Here is a 20,882-nt window from a genome sequence, read left to right as displayed (position 1 = left end):
AAAGAATTACCTGAAAAATCAGGCACCTCTCCCCTAAACTTTTGCTCACTTAAAAAAAATCCTATGCTGCTGCCATGAGTAATACTTTCCTGCAGCACCTCAACAAATTGTACCCTCAGGAGTCCTCTTGCAAAAACCCAAGGTTCTCAGGACAAAGCTCTGCCTGCAGGCCAAATTTTCCACCTCTCCCAATATCCAGCACAAAGCAGCAGTGGAAAAGTGATTGCAAACCAGGATCCCTCCAGCTGCATCTTTTACTCTGCCAGAGAGCACCTTCGTCACAATACTGCCTTCAGCATCTCCACAGGGCCATTTTACAGGAGAAATGCATAGACCAAAGCCCCCTCCCAGGTTGCTGCAAAGGGGAGGATGGGGCAGAGAGTAGATGGTACCACAGATTAACCCTATAAAGCCTTTATTGTCTGGTTAACTAGTCACTAGGACCCAGGGCAGGGGGCTGCCACCTAGATAAGAAGTGGGTGGGTGGGTGAGTGGGTGGGAGGTGGGGCAGCACAGCACAGGTCTGGGGTAGAATATGGACAATAAGTTCTTTGCCCTTCAGTGAAAGGGCTTTGTGAGTTAACTTCAGACTTTTCTGTCTCTTGGTTTATTTCCCTTTCGATGTTGGATATTCAGGTTTTTAAGCAATTTTTTGGGGAAAAAAGCTTGCTTTCACTGTTTACTCAGGTATCATTGAAGCACTGCCCTTAAGTCTTTTGTAAACACACTCATAACATTTGGGTTTAGCAAGATGTAATTTTCAACACTGGACAGCAGGCCCAAAGGAGGTACGCGCTATACCACCAGTGAGAATAAATAATTAACTGCTAACGCATCCAGTCTCTAATGGAGACAGTCACTGAAGAGGATCAGCTTGCTTGCACCTTCCCCTAACTGCAATTTGTAGAAGGGACAGATGCATTTCCCCATCATCCACTGGGAAAAAACTGGGTGGCTGTTTCCTGTTGTGCTCTGAAACACAGGATACAACCCTGAAAGTCTTCACCACACACATGAAGGAGAGCAAAGCCAGTCTGAAAACAGGACCTCAAGTGTTAACATAATGAGAGGTAACTTCCGTGCTTGTAGAGTGGCTGGAACAATGGGGCTTTGTACTCGACTGGGGACTGTGGGCTACAATAACAGTAATTTTCTGCTTGGAGTACACCCAACACATTGTAGGCACTACAGAGAATAGATAATGAACAACAACAGCAGCAAATAGGAAGAAATGTTAACAGTTTGTAAATGTCCTAGCAAAAATATTTGCTTCTGGAAACACAGAAGAAACAAATTGTTTAATAAATTGTAGAAAGACTTGAGAGTTCTCACTAACAGATGGAGCTGTGTAAGAGAGGAAGGCCCTGATCACGTATGTATAGACAACTACTCCCAGGAGTAATTTCATTGAAGTCTACATGTTCACAGGATCAAGGACGAAATAAACATTATCTGGGCCTGCTCCTGTTCCTGCTGATGTCCTTGTTAGGAGCTTTGCTTTAATTTTAGCAAGGGCTGTACTAGATCTTCAAAACTTGTGCTCTTTAGAAGAGTCTCATTACTTCTCCAAGTTTACAGCTAATCTTTTAGATGTATCTTTGAGGCATTACACTCAGAACTTTTACAACTACAGCACTGGACTTGCTAATTAAGACCCGTTTTTTATCTCTAGGACATACCACATACTGATGCAGCATTTGCCCAACCACTTAAGCTCGTTCTTCCTCAGCTCTAAAGTGTGTGTGCACACAAGTGCGTGATGGTGATACATCCCTCCCAAATAGGTTGTATGCATTTATTAGCTGATGATTGACTCCTATGGAGCACTTTTGGCTAAACATAGTTGCTGGGAAATGCAAGCATTCCAAGGCCTTTACACCATCATCTTATTAACGGTTAAAAAAAATGAAAATCTGTGTTAACATTAAAAAAAAAAATGACAAAAGCTTGTTTATGCTAAATGTTATTTCGAATTACGGCTTGATGAGATTTTTTTTTTTTAAAAGCATAATAGCTTTGCAAACTATTCTATCCCAGGATAAAAATATCCATAGAAGATATATTCCACAATAACTAATTCCCCTGTGTTGAGAAGCCTTCAAGGCAACAACTCCAAACGTTTTTAAATTAAGTTATAAATCTTACTTGTCCAGTACACTGCATTCTTGGCATAGCAGTAACCACAATGTCCTGAAGAAAACCACACTGTAAGAGCAGTAGATAGATCTACAGCTGGATTTTAAGCTATCCTTTAATGAGTATTAGCTAATACAACTGTGAGTTTCTATACAGACATAAATGCTTGCTCTTATTCGCATTGAGCAGTAAGCTACCACTCTGAACAAACAATTTTTGTGACATGCCTCTCCTGGAACTGATAATCATGTCATTTAATGCACATTAAAGCATGACTAAAAATTCAAATGCAGAAGCATCTCAACATGAAGAGAAGGGGAAGAGCTGATTGCTCTGATTATCCCAGTTTCAGTCACTGGGAGGAACAGAGGGAACATGACATCAACTTAGGGACTTTCAAATGGCAACTGGTCACACAAAGGCTAGGAATTATTTTTGAAAGAGTTTTTAAAGAGCAAAGAATTAAAAAAAAAATCCATAAAAATGGTGTGGATGAGCAGACTTTACTGCCACTGGTGATTGCCTTGTCTTTTTTCAGCATCTAATGTGATGCCAATAGAAGCAAGCAGAAGTAATGGCCTCTTTAGCTCTAACAAGGCCCATCTATCTCCAAGAAGGAAAGATTTCCCCAGCTACAGATTCATATCCAGCTTCATCTCTCACAATTTGACTGCTCTGACTCTCTCCTTTTCAAGGAAAAACTGTTATTTGACATCCCATTTCCACTCCTGAATCAGCTGTGGCTTATTTTCAACAGCCTGGGAGACGGTCCTGCATAGCAAGCGGGAACTGCTCTTAGAGCACAAAGCATTGTTTCCACTGCTGAGAGCTCCAAGCGGTGCTGGCAGCTTGAGACAACCGCTTGCATTAAGGAGCCCTACTTTCCCTCCCCAGAGAGCAAACCCGAGTCCCTTACCCATTGTCTTTCACTCTCTCACCTTTAATTTGAACAGTGGCTGTCCGAGATGAAGACAATCCCTTTACGTTGTGAGCTTCGCAGGAGAAAACTGTGCTTTGATTAATACCTGGAGATCAGCCAAGAAAAGGAAAGGAAACACAAACAGCTATATAATCCAGCTTCAACCTTCAGCAGAATTTCAATTATGTGTGACATCCAGCTCAAGCTGTACAGGCAATTGGAGGGGTGAGCTGGGTGCCAATCAAAGGCATGTGGATTTCAATGTAATTAACGTGCTAAACACATTTTTAATGGGGAGAGCATGGAAATGTAGAAAAGCTTCCACAAGAGCTTCAGAAAGCACAGAAAAAGAAGGATGAATCTGGCAGAAGAGCAGCTCACAGTGCTTGGTTAGTAGATAGATGTCCACTTTTCACATCCTTGTGAGCATCTTTGGAGTAAGGATCGTGCTGAACCGTGTGCTTATACAACGCTCAATGCTCTGGACCTCAGTCTGCCACCTGAACAACAACCATCTTCTAATTGGGCTACAAGTCCAGGCAAACTTTCAACCAGATGCTGCAGATTTCAAGTTAATGCCCACCTGTCCCTCACCTTGCATCAGGCTTCTGAAGACACACAAAGGAAGTGGAAGTTAAATGCTACTGTATCAGCACTGAGGCACCTTCCAGGCATGATACAAGGGAGGATTATGCTCCCTCTCTTCTATGAGCATCCATCCATCCCACAGGGCCTGAAAATGGCATCATAGTGATGTCCAGCTGCTCCAAGATGCATATAGGTATTGCTAATTAATCAGAATTGAGACAGATTTGCAGAGTTGCCTGGAGAAGTGTGTCCAGCATATGTTTTCACTTGACTTGGCCCTCAGTTGTCTTATAGGGCTCTAGCTGAGAAAAGTTAAGGATTGACATGCTATGGGCACACAGTTTAGGAGAGAAAAAAATTTCAGAGCTGCATGGAGCAGCTTGCAGAGTGTCTGTCTTTGCCCTTTGATTCATCTCCCAAGCCTGAGATTAACAGCACTGAGAAGAAGATATAGTAGAAGAGAGGAGGAACTGCTCTAAAATGAAAGAGGAAAATATTTGAGCTTCTTCCACTCACCCCAGTGAACCACAGGAAAATGCTGCCAGCAGGCTGAAGGCCAGGCAGCAGAGCAGCACCTGACATGGTAGGCATGTCCCAGAGACAGAACCAAACACGGCCCTGCCCTGAGGAAAACACAAAACACACCACAAACCAAGATCTTCTTGCTCTCTAGCACCACTGCCAGCACTGCTTTGTTCCAAATACAACAGTCCTTTTACCAAACCAACTGCTTGCTGAACCTTCTAAATGTTTGCTTTCTAGCTAGTACTTTACTATTATTTTCTTCAGAATTTAATACTTTCTTTAGCTAGCAATGCTTTTTTTTCTTACCAACTGTCTTTTTTGACATGCTTTGGCAATCTGACCATGCAGCTTGTGTCCTGCTACATTTTTTTCCGTTGCAAAGACAAGATCTGCCCAAGGGACATCCCAAAGAACACTGAAAGGGGCAAAGAAAGGTGATGGTGATGAATATATATAATAGTAATTCATTTGGAGAACCACCAGGAGCTGATGCCCATCTTCAGCCTCCATGTCACAGACCCACAATAACAGAAGTTTTGTGAGGCACCATGGGATGAGTTCAGTGGAGGAAGGGAGACTTATTTTTTTATTGTCTTTCCCCTCTTGACTATGAATCTTTTCAGTTTCCATTTCAACAGGCAGATTATATCTTAAGGGAGCAGTTTTCATTTCCAACTTGGAACAGCATCAAGTGGCTACGTAAGAGAGGGAGCAGATGATAAAACCACTGCAAATCACAAATCAGGTTTTGATTTGCATATAAATTATGTTCTAAGGGAAGGCTTAATAGGATTGGATAGCTCAAAGGATGGCCAAAGATGTACAGAAAGAAACTCCCCCTGGGTTTAACTGTATTAACACTGATGAAGAGGCCCCAGAGATGACTCTTAGTCATAAAACCTTTTCTTTCTAAATAGTTAGTTCAACTTTGGCTCAGGGCTGCTGAGAATAACAAAACAGCAGCAAAGAGAAGTAGTAACACAAAGCTGTTGGACAGCTAACTAGAATAAAGTTACATTTATGAGGTAACTGCAAGAACAGCTGTGGTCAGGTCCTAGTAGAGATACACTGCCCTTCCCTGAAAGTGGGCTGAAGAGAGGCCTGAACACCTCCTGGTTCCTGAGTTCCTCAGCTGACACTGCCGGGGAACGCAGTCTTACCACCTGCCTGCTCTGGGGCAAACCTTGGTCTCTGAGGATATCAACTAGCCCACTTCAGCACCAACACAACCACTCTGAAAGTGTCAAACAATTACATGAGGCAGTCAGGTTTTAATGATAAGAGTATCCAGCAAGCCTGCAAGAACAGAGAAGGGGGGAAGAGAGGGGAAAGCAGCGCATGACATGGCTGTGCACAGGAGAAGGAGGTGGCATCTGTTACATGCGAATGCTTGGAGATTTTCAAGCCAAATGCCACCAACAGAGTCTCTTAATATAACTATGAACACCCTCCACGAGGTGGAACAAGAGACGCACCCAATGCATCATCTGTCCAGTGGTAACTTTACCACAGTGCCAGCCCCACCCAAGCTCTGTAAGAGCCTGTGCGCCTCAAGCCAGCTGAAAATACACAGAGCAACGATCACCCCTCGAGATGATATGGCTTTGTATATGATCATGACCCTCAATGTACAGTCAAAGACCATTCTCGCACGGTGTGGCTATGCAGTGTCACTAGGCATGATCAGAAGAGAGCTCTCGTCCTCTTCTGATGCTCAGAGTGATCCCCTGCATTGGCAGCAGCCTTACCTGACACATTTAAGATGGAGGGGGAGAAGTCTGGAAGCCCCACTCTAGAGTCTCCCATCCACCAGACAATTGTCACTGGTTCAGGGGGACCAACAGCAGCACAGGCCATATGAAATGGGGCATTAGGGGACACGGACACATCCTCAGGTTCCACAGTAAAGTAGGGCACACCTAGAAAAGCAACAGACAAGTGATAATAACTGGAGGGACTCCTTCTGTCTCTTATTTCACAGAATCACCTAGGTTGGAAAGGACCTTGAAGATCATCTAGTCCACCGTTAACCTAGCACTGACAGTTCCCAACTACACCATATCCCTCAGCACTTTGTCAACTCTACTCTTAAACACCTCCAGGGATGGGGAATCCACCACCTCCCTGGGCAGCTCATTCCAACACCTAACAACCCGTTCTGTAAAGAAATACTTCCTAATATCTAGTCTAAACCTTCCTGGCACAACTTGAGGCCATTCCCTCTTGTCCTATCACTTGTTACATGATTAAAGAGGCTCATCCCCAGCTCTCTGCAACCTCCTTTCAGGTTGTAGAGGGCGATGAGGTCTCCCCTCAGCCTCCTCTTCTCCAGACTAAACACCCCCAGTTCCCTCAGCCGCTCCTCGTACGACATGTGCTCCAGACCCCGCACCAGCTTCGTTGCCCTTCTTTGGACACGCTCGAGTTAGTTCCAGTAATACCAGGGCCCAACACTGGACACCCATCTGCCCTGCCCCTATGCCTGATCCAACTCCCTCTAAGCCCTTCACAAGAACCAAGGCTCAAGATATGCTGGATCACCTCAGGGCATGAATGTCTACATACTCCCACTAGAAGAAATCAGAGAGAAAAGAGTGCTTGATTCCCAAAATGCCTTTGAAAAACCTCTTCCACTGAGTCTCCTTCAAGACTCCCCTACGAAGTAGCTTTTAGTGGCAGTATTTGCTCAATTTTTCAGCTGGATAGACTGGAGTTTAAAGAGACAAAAGTCAATAACTTTAGCAGTGGCAGACACCACTTTAAAAGATACCTATTCCAGCTGCAGATACTTCTTGCCATGCATTAAAAACTGAAGCTTGTGAATGTGTTGAACTAGCAGCTGTAACAAACCCATGAATGAGGAAAGAATCCCCCCGGTGAGAGCCTAGGATCATTTACAATGCTCTCTCCACAGCTTAATTGACAGGAGCCGCCTTCCAGCACGCTCCAACATCACAAGAACCAGGCTGCCTTGGAGTTAGGGGTAATTTATTTCAGAGCTGAAGGCTATCCATGGACACAGCTCTCTTGATAACTATCTGTTCCCCACCGTGGAATGACTCCTGCTTGGTACAACAGGCCTTAGGTCAGGCCCACAGGGAGCAAAACGTGGCTGCAATGCTAACTACCTCAGGTCATCTCTAAGTGGCAACAGCTGAGCTTAACTCAACACATCAAGAGATGTGGTTCCTCTCATGGGCAATGCCAAAACTCTTGTAACTTCAGTGCTCCAAACCAGTAACACAAAATTCACCAGCTGTCAGCACCAGTGCTGACCCTGCAGGACAGTCAGCGTGTGCTCCGGGTGGCTGGTGGAAGAGCTGAAGGCCCAGCGAAACGCTGAGTTCCCTTTTATACTCAAAGCTTTCGGCATCAAGCGCAGCAGCTACCGCCTGCATCTACATCAAAATGAGGTATTCTCAGCTGGAAAAAGTGTGTTCTGGAAACTTCTGATCTGCTGCCTCACAGAAACAGAGGAACCAACAACACTGTGCATTCACATGCTTAAATTACACCGTCTGTCCCTGGCCAAAGATGACAGGCCCAAGCAGCTCCAGTTGGTGTGGCAGATGCTGAGCACCTCCAACAGCAGGCAATTCATGTACATGTCCAAACAGGGATTTAGAAGTCTAATGCTTGACATTTACCCTACACTCCAGCTGAAAATGGTGTCCTCAGTCTCTCACTGTCTGTCCAGTCGCTGTTTGTGTCTTTCAGGTGGCAGTTTCTTTGTGCCTTCCTCACCTCCTCGCCACTCCCTTTAGGGTGGCAAGTAAACAAACAAACTGAACCAGATCTAGAAACAGGTCACTTCAGGAATGATGGTGCCTATCTGTGCAAAGATTAATGCTCAGGACAGGTATATTCATCATCATGATTTACTGCCAGTTTTTGCTTACATGTTTTATTTTATTGCAGTCATACATAAACAATAAAAATGAATAAACTTTCCAGATACCAGCTGTGACACCTCTGTATGCTTTGCCCTCCTTCTCCAAGGAAGATTAGAAGGGAAAATACCATCATTTCTTCTACCTGTGAGCAGGATCCTTGCCTCCTGTCCCTTTACCATGGCACTGGAGGAAACCTTTCGGGAGGATCCTGTCCAGCTTGGCAGGTTTTCTCACTTTGGGAGCAGCGAACCAGATCAGACAAGACCACAATTAAACTCTCATAGTTTAGAGAGTACAGCTGACTCATCCAGCTCAGGAACTTGCACTGCCCCTGTGTGTTACCTGGACACCTCACTGTCTGCGACACATCTAGTTCCTGGTACAAGAGGCAAGTGCTTGCACCCCGCTTTCACAGGTGTGCCATGGAGGCACTGAGCAGCCAAGAGCCAGGAAATCAGTGGCAAAGCAAGGAAATGAGCCTGTCTATTCCCTGTTCCAAGCCCACATCCAGCCTACAGGGCTGATTTTTTTTTTCTACTGCTCAGTTCTTAGACAGTGTTAATTCAGGGGGACGTGTCCATACAGATGTGGCTGGGGCTCTGACTGTAGCCACAACAGGGGTGAGCAGCCCTGGGAACAGCCGTGCGGTCAGAGGTGTAATTTCAGAGGGAAATTTCTGCAAGCAGCATAATCCGTATTTTTAAGACGGTCACACTCTGCAATGTGCCTCTTAGATCACCTCTCTGGGCATCAAATGCTATCATGTTCTCTGTAAGGTCAGAGCCTAGTTTCTAAACCAGAAAACAGTTCCAAAATAATTTTCGTTTTGTGAATTCTGAGAAGTGTTTCATAAGATCAAACATTTTAGCGGTATCGCAAAGACGGTTCAATACCACTGCTACAAATTCTGCCTGATAGAGACTCCCTAAGTGGAGCTCAAGGCAGGTTACCAGACAGCACAGAAATCCATTTGAGCTCACTAAGTTAGATCACCAGTAGTTCACGCTTGTTTTGTGTGGCACACTGAAGGGTGTCAGCACCTACTGAAGGCTGCAAATGACCAGAGTAAAGATCGTCTCTCAGAGGGCAACTGCTGTTATCAATACAGAAACCACTTCTAGACAAAGCTGGTACGCCCAGAGAAGAAATACATGCGGAGGTAACAGTGAACGTGGGACTGACAGGCTTTTGCATTCCCCAGTGTTTTCTTATGCTAACAGCTGACACATTTTTTAAAAGCCCACTCCTTATCACTACTTGTTATTTTTTAATTTTTAACACTAACTCCCATTTCACATGATTACACGCTCCTTCAAGTTTAACTAGCTTCTGCCGTACTTGCTTTTCTCATAAAGGCAACTAGTTGCATTTTTTAGCTTCCGCTGTAAGCTTTGGCCTTCATTCTCAACTCTCCCCCTTACCCAGCCGCAGCTGGTTTTTGTAACTTTGATATTTTCTGCCTGTGCTATCCAGAAGGGCTCCCTGGTTTTTCAGATGGCTTAGCACACCGAGCTACGCAATCACTCCTAATGCACCCACCATGCAAATGCAGCCACCTCTGGAGTGGGCCATGGTAATTGGAATAGAAATGGAAACTGCACAATAGAGAGCATTTTAAGCTGTAAACAATGTTCTCCAGATGAAACCGCACCTGAAAATTTAGGTGGACGGAAGCCTGGGATTTGTGGAAGGCAGCAGGTAAGCGTTCCCTCTTCCCGTGAGAACTGCTATGGATGTTTCCATGGCTCTGAGTGAGTGAAGCCTTTGCTGTGAACACCCAGACCACACCACCTCCCACGACAGCCTCCCTGCTCCCCCTCTTTAAGACTGTTGATTCAGCTCTGGCCCAAAATGTTACCAATTACCAAAAAGCCACTCTTGCTGCAAATGCACTGTTCCTGTCAACTTCCTCACCAAATATTAAGCCATGCTATGACTACTAGCTCCTGAGGATCTAACACAATCATGGCTCAAAGGAAGTGAAAGTAGAGACAGCAAGAAGCCACCACTGCCTTGGGTCACTTTTGGGCAACCATGCAGAAGTTATTCATATCAGGAAAGACTGGACAAAACAGTACCACATGGAACAGTCACAGCTACAAAGGCTGATGTAGAGCACTCCTCCCGAAACTCAGAATTGGGCTAAAACTGTACCTTGGCCTCAAAGACCTGTTTGGCTGATGCACAGAACCAGGTTGTGACCCTGCTTTGAGAAGTGGGTTGGACCAGATGATCCCCACAGATCCCCTTCAACCCTAACTATCCCATCATTCTACAAATTATTTGGAGATGAAAGCAACAATGGATTGAGGGGCTGGAAAGACATGTGTGTGCATGAAAGGATCTTGTTTTCTAACGTGCCAAAGTAAAACCAGAAGGTAAACCTACAGATACTCTCCTTGAAGCTACTCTCCTATTTCTTACTCCCGCTCTGTAGCGATCTCACCGCAGTTAGCAGCAATGATTCAAAGCCAAGAAGCCTGTCACTGCAGCAATCTGCTCTCACCACTTCCACCTAGAGCATATTGGTGGGGCAGCCCTGAAAGGAAACCAGCACTACTACTACTACTCCTTACCTTCCACTATGAGCCACACTTGCTGTGATTCTTCCTTCTTCCCCCCGTTCTCAACCTGGCACCAGTACTTCCCAGAATCTGTCCGCTCGACGGATTTCAAGCTGAAAAAAGTCAAAAGCCATATCGATATTTTACGTGGATAAAGCATGGTTTTGCCCCAAAGGACCCTCCAGTGTTTGGCAAACCCACTGAGACGCAGCCAGCTCTGGGGAGGAGGGCAACAGCCAGCCAGCACAAAGCGCGTGGCAAAACAGCAGAGACGGGAGGCTCCTCTCTAGAGTGGGTGGAGGGAATCCTCAGCAGAGCAGACAGCCTTCCTCTGAAGCGTCCTTCCAGAAAACCCATCACTTGTGTCCTCTGAGTATAAGAAAGGGTTGGTCATCCCAATCCTGAATTGTGACTCTAGCTAGCCTTCAAGAGCAACAGCTTGGCCTACAATGTCCGAGCCAGCAGGAAACTCCAAATCACAAATCTTCAATGAGCCCGACTGTTTTGCCTCAGTTATGTGATAGGACTGGTGACAGTCTCATACAGGAACAGACGGGTCAGAAAAAGGCCCCCCTCACCTCAATTGCGCTCAGTGTTATTCTTATCCCAAAAGCACCTCGCACTGCAAAACTCCTTGGGCCTCTCAATTCATGATTTCAAGGGGTTATGCTGGCCTACTCCAGCACAGGACCTCACCCTACAAACTCTTCTGCATCCTCCCTTGCTCAGCAACAGCTCCCCTTCTGAGAAGATGCACCCAAGCACGGGAAGGCAGCCATGGGGACTGAGCACCATTCAAGCCGTAGGCCTCCAGTTCAGGGTAGGAATTCTGCTCCTTGCTTCCCTGCTGGAAATCCGCGGTATCCTCACTGCTGTTAGCAACATGAGGCTAGCATGGTGAGTAAGGGCAGAATTTGGTCCCAAAGCAACAAGGTCTCAGCTACCAAAGGCACCAGAGTGTGGCTCTGAGTGCCTGTCAATGTTCAAATGTTGATTGCCCCCCACGGGATGTGCAGCCATGTGTCTGCTGCCATGCAGGGATCCTCAGCAGATCTGATGCCCACCTTTCTAATGCTAGCAATCCGCCTTGGGGAAGGGGAAGAGCGTCTCAGGAAGGAAGACAGAAATAGGAGTGTTTTTGCTGAAATACACAAAATGGACCACTACAGCCTGATTTTCAGAGCTGTACCTTCAAATGCCATCAGCTGTGCTGCCCATCCAGCCGCATGTTCTGAAACACAGCGATTGCAGTAGAGAGTCACACAGCGGGTGGTAGAAATGATCACTTTAGAAGAAGAAAGGAAAAAGGAGAAAAAGATACGGACACATCTAGATTTAGGACCCTAACTTAGCCCTGGTGCTGCAGACAGTTCTCAATGGAGGAAAACAAGAGGTGAGAAAGGAGATCAGACAGAGATTGTGAGGGGCAAAGAGAGTTAACTAGTGGAACTGGTAAACGGTAGAGGTTCAAGACAAACTGTTTCCACAACATAATGTTATGCAATACTTTTATTGGGCACAGATTTTTTTTCTCCTATCAAAATGTTTCTTACAGACAAGCTTTGGCACAGTTGCTTGAATTGGAGACTCCGTGCAATGTCAATCCAAGAAACCTAACAGGAGATGAAGCTGGAGCTCAGGGAAGAGCGATTCTCAAGTCAGTCAACAGTTTTGAGCTCTCACAGTGATGGCACATTTGCTTGTACAAGCTCTCTTTACACATAGAAAAAGCCAGAGCAGTACTTTGGGTCTTGTTTAACTCAGTGCTTCCAGACCTAGTTGACATCCCTCTTCTGCTGAAATAAAGGCACAGAGAGCTGCTTTGCAGAAGAGAGTTTTTGCGCCTCTCAGCGGGGCAGGACTGATATCATGTAGAGTAAATGTATTAGAAAAGCCTCTGCAAAATAACTCAGGGATGGTGCAGGTGATAAACGCTTCTCCTCAAAGAAAGGAAGGGGATGTAGTCCTGGGAGTCTCATTTCAATTAACTACCCTCACCCTTTCGGCAGACTGACAGCTCAAGAGAGAGAGTAAGAGAACAGAATGAGTATGAGAGAGAAAACCTATTTATATAAGTCAGACCTTAGTCTTCCTGCTGCATGGCAGAACAAGATGAACAAACAAGGCAAGAACATCCTTTCACCTTGAAGTCACATCTCAAGCATCACAAGCATTAGCAAAGCACCTGTCACCACAGTAGTCAGGAAACCAATATGGTTCTAGTGCATAAAATCTCAGCCCTCAATGGCTTCAATTCTGCTCTCAGTTATGCCCTTGCCACACACTAAACTGCAGACCTAAGGACCCTGCCCCACCGAGGGCACTGCTGTTGCATAGATATAGCTGATAGCAGAAAACTGTGCAATAGTTTCCGCAATATTCTTCCTTCTCTGCATCTGTTGTACCTGAGGAAGCCGATCCAGTGTTCTTCATCTACTGGAATGTACACCTGGTCTACGCTTTGCACCACTGCTCCATCCTTGATCCACAACATCTCGGGATCTTCCATTCCCTCGAGGCTGCAATTTAGTTTCACGGGTTGACCCTGGGACACCTTTAATTTGATTGGAGATCCTGTAAATTTCATACCTAAAAAAAAAATACTACTCCGCCCCACCCCCAGAAGAAGGGGGGTTGGAGTACAGCAAATTACTCTAGGTTGGAGGTCTGGAATTGCATACCCTACCAGCACACGCTGCAGAGGGGTCTGTTAGTCTCAGCACTGCTCTACTATGCCTGCTAAGCAACAGTCAAAGGCAAGCACTGAAAGCGCAATTGCTGGAGAGAAGGGGTGGCTCTGTGTGTACATGGGGCTTTTTTCAACTCGTGTAACAGCAGGGTGAGCTTCTGCAGAGCAGTGCCCAGGCAGAGTCAGCCAGAAGCCCTGGGAGCTTCACCGTGTCGGTGATCCGGCAGCGCTGAGCGCGTTCGCTCAGCACGGTACCACACCTCCCTCTTTACCCCGGACTTGAATTTCAGCCCAGTGTTCCTGGGCTGCTAAAAAATCATCCTGCTAGTTCCATTGTATGCATTTGTAAAGAGCTGGGATACGAGAAAGAATCAATTATGTCTCGTTATTCAGGATACACTGTTCCTCTGCATTACAGAAAGCTTCTCTGCAATTTGCAAAACCCATGAAAGCATAGCCTATTCCACAGCATACCTCGCCGAGGAGCAGAACTGTTTACAGAACAGATATTTCTGTCGTGTGACGTGGGCGCGTGCTCAGAGGAGCCTCCCTGACCCTTCAGACCAGCCAAAGGGCCACGTTGTATCCAGAGCTATATCGTTGCGACCCCAAGGCAGCAGGGCCAGAGTCGGTGGCGCTGCTCAGATTTACATTGACACAGAAGCGATCAGAATTTGGCCCAGAGCACTGTTACATGTGTGGGTGGATGGGGAGTGTTTCCCTCAAGCAGAAGTGAATATATGGAATGTGTTACCATGAGAAAACACGGAAGCCAACTATATAAGCACGTTTAAGAAAGAAAGGCATATAAAGGAGGAACCAGAGGATCAAAGGAGATCGTGGGAAAGCAGGAAGGTGGAAAATAAATGTAAAGCTCGTTTTGTTAGGGAGAGTGGCCATTTCCTATGCGGTGGCACAGGACTGACAGACCAGAACAGATCTAGCCTAGCTCAATATTATGCCCTGGCAGTGGCCTCCACACCCTCCAGAAAAAAATGACTCCATGACTCTTGCCCAGCCACATATCACAGTACGTTAGAACTTCACCCAGTTCACTGTCTGGTCAGCTTCTCACAGAATGCCTCACTAGCCTCCAGAGCCAGACAGAAAAACACCAGTAGTGAAATCCAGAGCGCTGCCAAGTAAGCAGCCCTGTTGCTCTCAAACTCTGTTACAGCCTTACCCGTGATCAAATACAGAGATCTCTCGTGTGCCGCTTCCCTTCTTGCCAAACCGCCACCCTCCCACAGCCAGGAGGGCACCACCTCACAGGGCAGAGCCGCAGCAGAGGGGCTCGCTGCGTGGTTGTCACCGCTGGCAGTAAGGAGCCAGCGCTGTGGGACCAGCCAGCGCGCTGCCACTGGCAGCGGGTACCCGGCAGAGCACCAGTGGTCCGGGTGCCACCCCAGAACACAGGCAGAAGGACTTTATTTCTTTCCTTAATGAGGTCCCCCAGCCTGTTAACAGCTGGTTTCTCACACTCAATCTTTTGCCTTTCTATCTGCTGTTATTAATTTAGCAGATTCACAGACAGCATTGGAAAATGGGTAAGATGATCATTTTAGTTTAGTTGCTACAGCTCGTTTGCTGGGCTAAGGGTTTAATCACCTTGGGTGAGGATGATCTAACCTCGCATTACTTAACTCATCTGTAAAACAAATGACATGTCCTAGTGCATGCCAGAAAGCAGCCTCCCTTTCACCACTCACAATATTGGAATAAAATATGAAAGCTTCATAGCAGCTCTCTGTTACAGAAAACTGATGCAGCCAGGCTGCTGAACACACGCACAAATGGACAGACACTTTCGTTACAGGTGGGTGCCCTCATGGAAAAGCAAACTCCTCGGCTTTCCTCAGGCTGCCCTGCTGAAAGAGTTAGCCACAAATTGAAGAAAGAAGTGATGTTAGAGACCCTTCATGGTTTTCAGTTCCCATACAAATTAATGATGTAGTAAATTAATATACAGTACAAGTGTTCAGCCTGAGTTGCAATTTTCCACATCACCCAAGTGTAATCCCTCCATCAAGATCAGCTTAAATAAAGAGATACGGATCACAGATTTTTAATAAATTCACAGTTTTTTCACAAAAATCCAGTTTTAGCTGCAGCATCTCTTCCCACAGGTATATGGAAGAAGCACATAGGAGGCCAATATGGATTTTAATTCCCAACTATTCCTCCTTCTACTCTCCCACTCATGATTTCTCATCTGATTATTTCTTGAGCTGGCAAGAATGTTATCTCATCCAAATAGGTTCCTCCTGTAAGAGGAGCCTACCTGTAGGAGCTGCAGGAGTTGAAATGTATAGCTAGGAAATAAAATCGTATTCAATTTCTTATCAAGCAGTTGACTGACAGAACTGACAGCAGACAAACATGCTAGTTGTCAAAATACGTGACACATCTGTTTGCCTGTTTGTTTTTTAAACTTGCCACCGCTGAATATTTTTGATTCCTATGTTTTTCGTGAAGTTCTTCGGGGAGTGGAGAGCGAGGAAGATGCCGACTCAGGCACGCCAAGGGAAAGGCTTTTCGCTCCTCAGACTCCTCCGGCCCCTGCTCCATGGCCCCAGCCCGCAGCCCAGCCCCTCCAGCCCCGTGTCCCCGCACACACGCCGCTCCACGCGTGGCGGGGAGCCCGAACTCCCGGTGAAACCGGCGGGCGGCTCGCCCGGGCGCCGAGAGCCCCGCACACACCGCCCCTCCCCGCCGCCTCCGGGGTGCAGCTTCGGAAAGCGAGTTCAGGAGGGAAAAAACAACAAAAGCCACTCAGGAATGCGTTAGCGCCCGGCTTTCCTCGGCGGCCAGCCGCGCTCGGCAAATACCAGAGCAACGCCTCGGCAAACAGCGAGGAGGAGGATTATGTGGGCTGCGACTCGCTACTCGGTACTTGCCGGCGGGCGGGCGAGCCTCGCAGCACCGGCACAGCCCGGGCTCCCCGCCGGGCACCGCCGCCTTCCCAGCGCCACGGAGCCGGCCCAGCCGCTGGCCCCACGGATGCGGCGGAGCACCCCCCGTGCCCCGCCGGGAGGAAGGAGAAGGGGGCGGGGGGAGGCACGACACAGAACGGGTCGGCCCCGACCCCCACCTGTGGCTGCCCCAGGCCCCGCGGCCGCCACACCGGGCGGCCCCCCACCCCGGCGGCCGGTCCCCGGTCCCGCAGCCGGTGCCGGCGGGGCGGCCCCTCGTTCGCCCTCAGCGGGCTGCCGGCGCCCGTAGAGGCGGCGCGGCGGGGGCTGCCCGCGGCGGGACCCGGCCGGCGGCGGGGCAGCACCTACCCCCCTCCCCTCCCCTCCCGGCCCGGCGGCGGGACCTGTGCCCCGCAGCCCCTCCCGCCGCACCGAGGGGACTCGGGGGGCACTGCCCCGCCGCCGCCGCCGCCCTCCCCGCCCGCCGGCAGGCTGTCAGCCCCCTCTCACCTGCCACGGCGGCGACGTCCCGGAGCGCCGCAGCCCACAGTCCCAGCAAGAGGAGCCGCGGGATCGCCATGCTCCGCTTCAGCTCCATCGCTCCCGCACCACCATCCTCCCCACCCCAGCTCCCGGCGCCGCGGGGGGCTCCCACCGCCCCGCGCAGGCGGCAGCGCTGACAGCGGCTGAGGCAGCCCCGCGTCGCCGCTCGCCACCGGAGCTCCCCCGGATGGCTGCGGGGACGCTCAAACTTCTGGCTGCGGGTCCGGCCGGGGCGAGCGGCAGGAGGGTCCCGCCGGGGGGGGGCGACGGCGCGGGTCGGGCGGGTCGCGGCCGGTCTGGGGTCGGGTCGGGTCCGGTCCAGTCCAGGCGCCGCCGCCGGGCGGTCTCCCTCCGCCGGACGGTCTCCCCCTGCCGGCGCGCAGCCGCCGCTCGGCGGGTCCCTCCGCCCGCCCCTCCCGGGCCGCCGCCTTCTCCTCCAGGAAATGGCGCTCTCGGGCGGCCACCGCGCGCTGTGCTCCCCCTCTGACATCACGCTCATGAATATGCATGAGCCGGCGCGCCCGCCGCCCCCGAAGCGGCGAATCACCGCGCCCGCCGCCCCCGCCCCCAAACCGGACCGGGGGCGCGCGGACCCCGCCCCGCGCCGTGACCGGGGGCCGGACCCCTCGGGAGGGCGGAGGGGGGGCGGCCCCCCGCGGGGCTGCTCCACCGGGCGTCCTGGTTTCCAGAGCGGGTGACCCACATCGGCGGGAGCTGCCGGGGCACCGGGCGGGGGGTGGGGGGGGGAAACCGGGTCGCTTGTTGCCCTCCCTGCATAGGGATGGGAGCAGGAGGCCAGCCTGGCCCCCCAGGAGCCCCCACCGGGGCTGGGGCCACCACGGGCGCTCGGTCCCCCCAAAACCAAGGCTCTGCCGGGCTGAGCAGCGCCGCCGGCCCCATGTCCTCGCCTCGACCGCGCTCCCCCCACCAGCCGGAGCCCGGCTCCGGGGATACCGGCCACCCCGTCCCGGTGGAGGAGCACCGGTAACGTGAGGAGATGCACCCGTGCCCTTCGAGCAGGCTCAGCTCGGCCTCGCCCTCTTTTCCGCTAGTGGAAAAGTAGGGAGAGATCCGAGGAAGGAGATCTTTGCTGCCACAGAGTTACTAGCACGGCGTGGAAAAAGTCATCGACGAACAATTAAAAAAAAAATAATCTGGCGCTGCCTCTTCGTCGGAGTTACGGTGAGAATCTGGGTTGAAAGGCACCGTAAGGAGCAACACCGGTATAACGCGATGTGGCTTTCAGCTCTGCCACGGCCCCGTGGCTCCCGCAATACTCTGGAAACCTGGCGGAGCGCGGGGAAACGGCGTTATCCCCATCAGGGGGATGGAGAAACTGAGGCACAACGAGATCACTGAATTCCCTCCCAAACTCTGATCTTCACACACACACACCCCACCCCACCCCCACAGCCTTTTGCATTTCTGATAGGAATTCCTAGGGGACTGGAGCAGCGCCAGGAAGATTTCATGACTGGAATGGAAATGTCACTCCCTCCCCAGTGCCACCCGCCGTAATGAGGCGACCGGGAGGAGACACTGACAAGCCATTCACCCCAGAGCTTTCGGGCAGCCTGGGTTCTCTCGGGGACAGGAAATCGTGACACGGCTCTTACCAGGATCACGACAGTTCCTGGGCTGAGAAGTTCTGCGCCAGTGCTTGCTCAAAGCTTCGCGCGCACTTGCTGTGGCGGCTCCCTCTCCCCCGCGTATCCATATATACCCATCTATCCGCGTGCGTGGCGTGTTTCTGCACTTACTCATGGCGATAGCGCCTTCCAGAAAGTAGATACTTCTGCAGATTTTAGTTGTCTCATGAGAAAAAATAATGGCCACTAGAATAACGCTGTGTTTCTACGGCGTTTTCCTTCTAAGGATTTCTTCCAGCCTTACAGTTACAGAGGCTTACAACACTACACCGGCCCTGTGGGCTCAGGAAATGCTCTGCTCTACAAGCGGAGAGAAGAGGCACAGACAGCCGCCGTGACTTGGCCAAGCCCGTCCAGGGAGGCAGCAGCCGAGAGAGGCTTGACTCCACGCTGCGTGCCCGGAGCACGGCTCTACCCCAAGAGGCATGTTGTGCTTCACCCAAATGTCATAAGCGATGATCCTAAAGGCTTTGAGAAGGGGAAGGAGAAGGGGAAGGGAGCTTCTATCTGCAAAGAGGAGTCCCCGATAGAAAGTTGTTGTATCACGGCACAGGCCAGACTCTGGGCTGGTGTAAGAGAGCAAAGCTTTGCTGGAAGCAGCAGACCAATGGGAATTTTCTCCAGCGGGGGATCTGGCTTCAGCTCTTCTGAGAAGGGCTTTGTGTCAACAGTGATAGGCAGGAAGAGCCACATGAAAATTGGACTGAAATTCTGCACGCGCTGCCAGTTGGAGTGCAAACTGCTGTGGGAAAACTTACAGAGGAGTGCAATATTGCCATGCAGAAACCAAAGGAACTGGTGAATCTGAAATGCTTTTAGGAAATGAAGACAAATAAGCTCTCTCAGCCTCCTGTGCCACTGAATTAAGCAACGTGGCTTTGTCCTACAGGCCGTAGCACCAGCGGCAGTGCTTGCTGCTCATGTGCACAGGACACAGCACAGTGGCTTATAAATAAGCCGGTGCCTTCCTGGCTTACGTCCTTTCCTTACTCCTTCTGTTGCAGTAGTGTGTTGTCACATCTCACCAGACTTGCTGGGCAGTGTAGGCATGTTCTAGAAAACGCCTGAAGAGCTGTGCAATAATCAAGAGGTGAATTCCCAGTGCTGGGAGACTTCTGGAGATGAGGGAGAAGGAAAAAGGAAGAAAGGAAGAGAGGGAGGGAGGGGAGAGAGAAGGCAGGAGGGAGAGAATTATTTGCTGGACTTCCTCACCTTCCTCTGCTGTCAGCCTCTTCTAATTATTGAGACCCAACAGAGCAAGGATGGGTGAGAAAGCAAAACACCCATTTCCACATGAGAAGCCATAGTCCTAAAAGTTCAGCACGAGCTGCTGACACATGCCACTGCTCCATTGTCAAAGTAGTCAGTCTGCAAGTGGCTACCAAGTCCCTGTGTTTTGTACCAGGCGTTTTCCATGGAGCTGCCTGGTTTGCACTTGGATTTGAAAACCTGTCCACTCCATCCTCGGACTTGGGATTTGAAGACCAGTGTTATCCCCTCCATTGCTAGGGGACAGATCCTTCATCTTGCATCAGGAAGCTGTGGCAATGACAACGACAACAATGAAGTGGCATTCAAGGGTCGCAGGAGTAGCTCTGCTCTATGGTGTAGGAGACCCAGGACGGCTGTTCAGGTGCTTCCTGGGTGGATGAACTGTTGAAACCAGCATGTTCAGCCCTAGGCCAGAACAGGAGCTGCTCCCAGCTTTTCAGTCACCACCAGAGACTACAGCAAGTGACGGGAGGGAGCTCCATGTGTGTGAGGGCTTTTGCAGCTTAGGGATGGCTTCTCAAATAAATGCCCCAAAGCTGGGCCAGAACACAGGACGTGAAGAAGCAGAAACCCTCTGGGCTTTCCAAACCCTGCCAAGGACACGGCTTGAGAGCTGCTGGATATTGTAGTGGATTTTGAGGATACTGAAAAGGTTAAAACAGACATAAACTGTCTCCATTCTCTGCCCAACCCATCATAATAATGGGATTGCCAGTGCTTGTTCATGTCGGATAATAATACTGTTTAACGTGGCCACTTCTGAGGACCCAAATATAACTCTCCATCTTGAAATACATATGGGACTAAACTGGCCATGCCAAGATCTTGGACATGCTGTTTAAAGCCACAGGTGGCTGCAGCAGTTCACAAGAAGACTGAAACTCATCCTGCCTGTGTCTGGGCTAAGCTTGCCGTAACTGAGTTATGCTGTTCATTTGGGAATTATCTTAGCTGCAGCTGAACTCTGTTCTCATTTAATTTGTATTATTCTACCATCTCTTCCTTTCTCCTTTCTTGTCTTCCTCCCTACCACCTCCTTCAGTAAGCAACTGTGTTGAAATATTCCAGCCTCTCTGTTTCGTGAAGTTTCAGCCTCCTCCAGCTCTTACATCTTCCATATGTGCTGGTTTTAACTTTCTGTGTGAATGAAGATAAGGACAGGGAACCATATTAAAGACTTGCATTTACTTCA

At 49.5% G+C, this 20,882-nt stretch overlaps 1 protein-coding gene across 2 annotated transcripts in view; it reads right to left on the bottom strand.

Moving 5' to 3' along the window:
- TYRO3 (TYRO3 protein tyrosine kinase) overlaps window positions 1–17,189 on the bottom strand; it is a 43,425-nt gene extending 26,236 nt beyond the window's left edge. The window contains exons 1-5 of one of the 2 annotated variants that reach the window (XM_074867821.1): window positions 16,737–17,189; window positions 13,031–13,214; window positions 10,638–10,738; window positions 5,917–6,087; window positions 3,075–3,161 (exon numbers count right to left, since the gene is read on the bottom strand). In XM_074867821.1, coding sequence (XP_074723922.1) covers window positions 3,075–3,161; window positions 5,917–6,087; window positions 10,638–10,738; window positions 13,031–13,214; window positions 16,737–16,824 — 631 coding nt within the window. In that variant the 5' untranslated portion in view covers window positions 16,825–17,189. The remainder of the gene's footprint in view (window positions 1–3,074; window positions 3,162–5,916; window positions 6,088–10,637; window positions 10,739–13,030; window positions 13,215–16,736) is intronic. The other variant, XM_074867822.1, reaches the window with a different exon arrangement.
- Between the last annotated feature and the right edge of the window lie 3,693 nt (window positions 17,190–20,882).

Source organism: Strix uralensis, chromosome 4 (genome assembly GCF_047716275.1).
Source record: "Strix uralensis isolate ZFMK-TIS-50842 chromosome 4, bStrUra1, whole genome shotgun sequence".
NCBI lineage: Eukaryota > Metazoa > Chordata > Aves > Strigiformes > Strigidae > Strix > Strix uralensis.
This window is presented reverse-complemented; position numbering and strand designations above follow the sequence as displayed.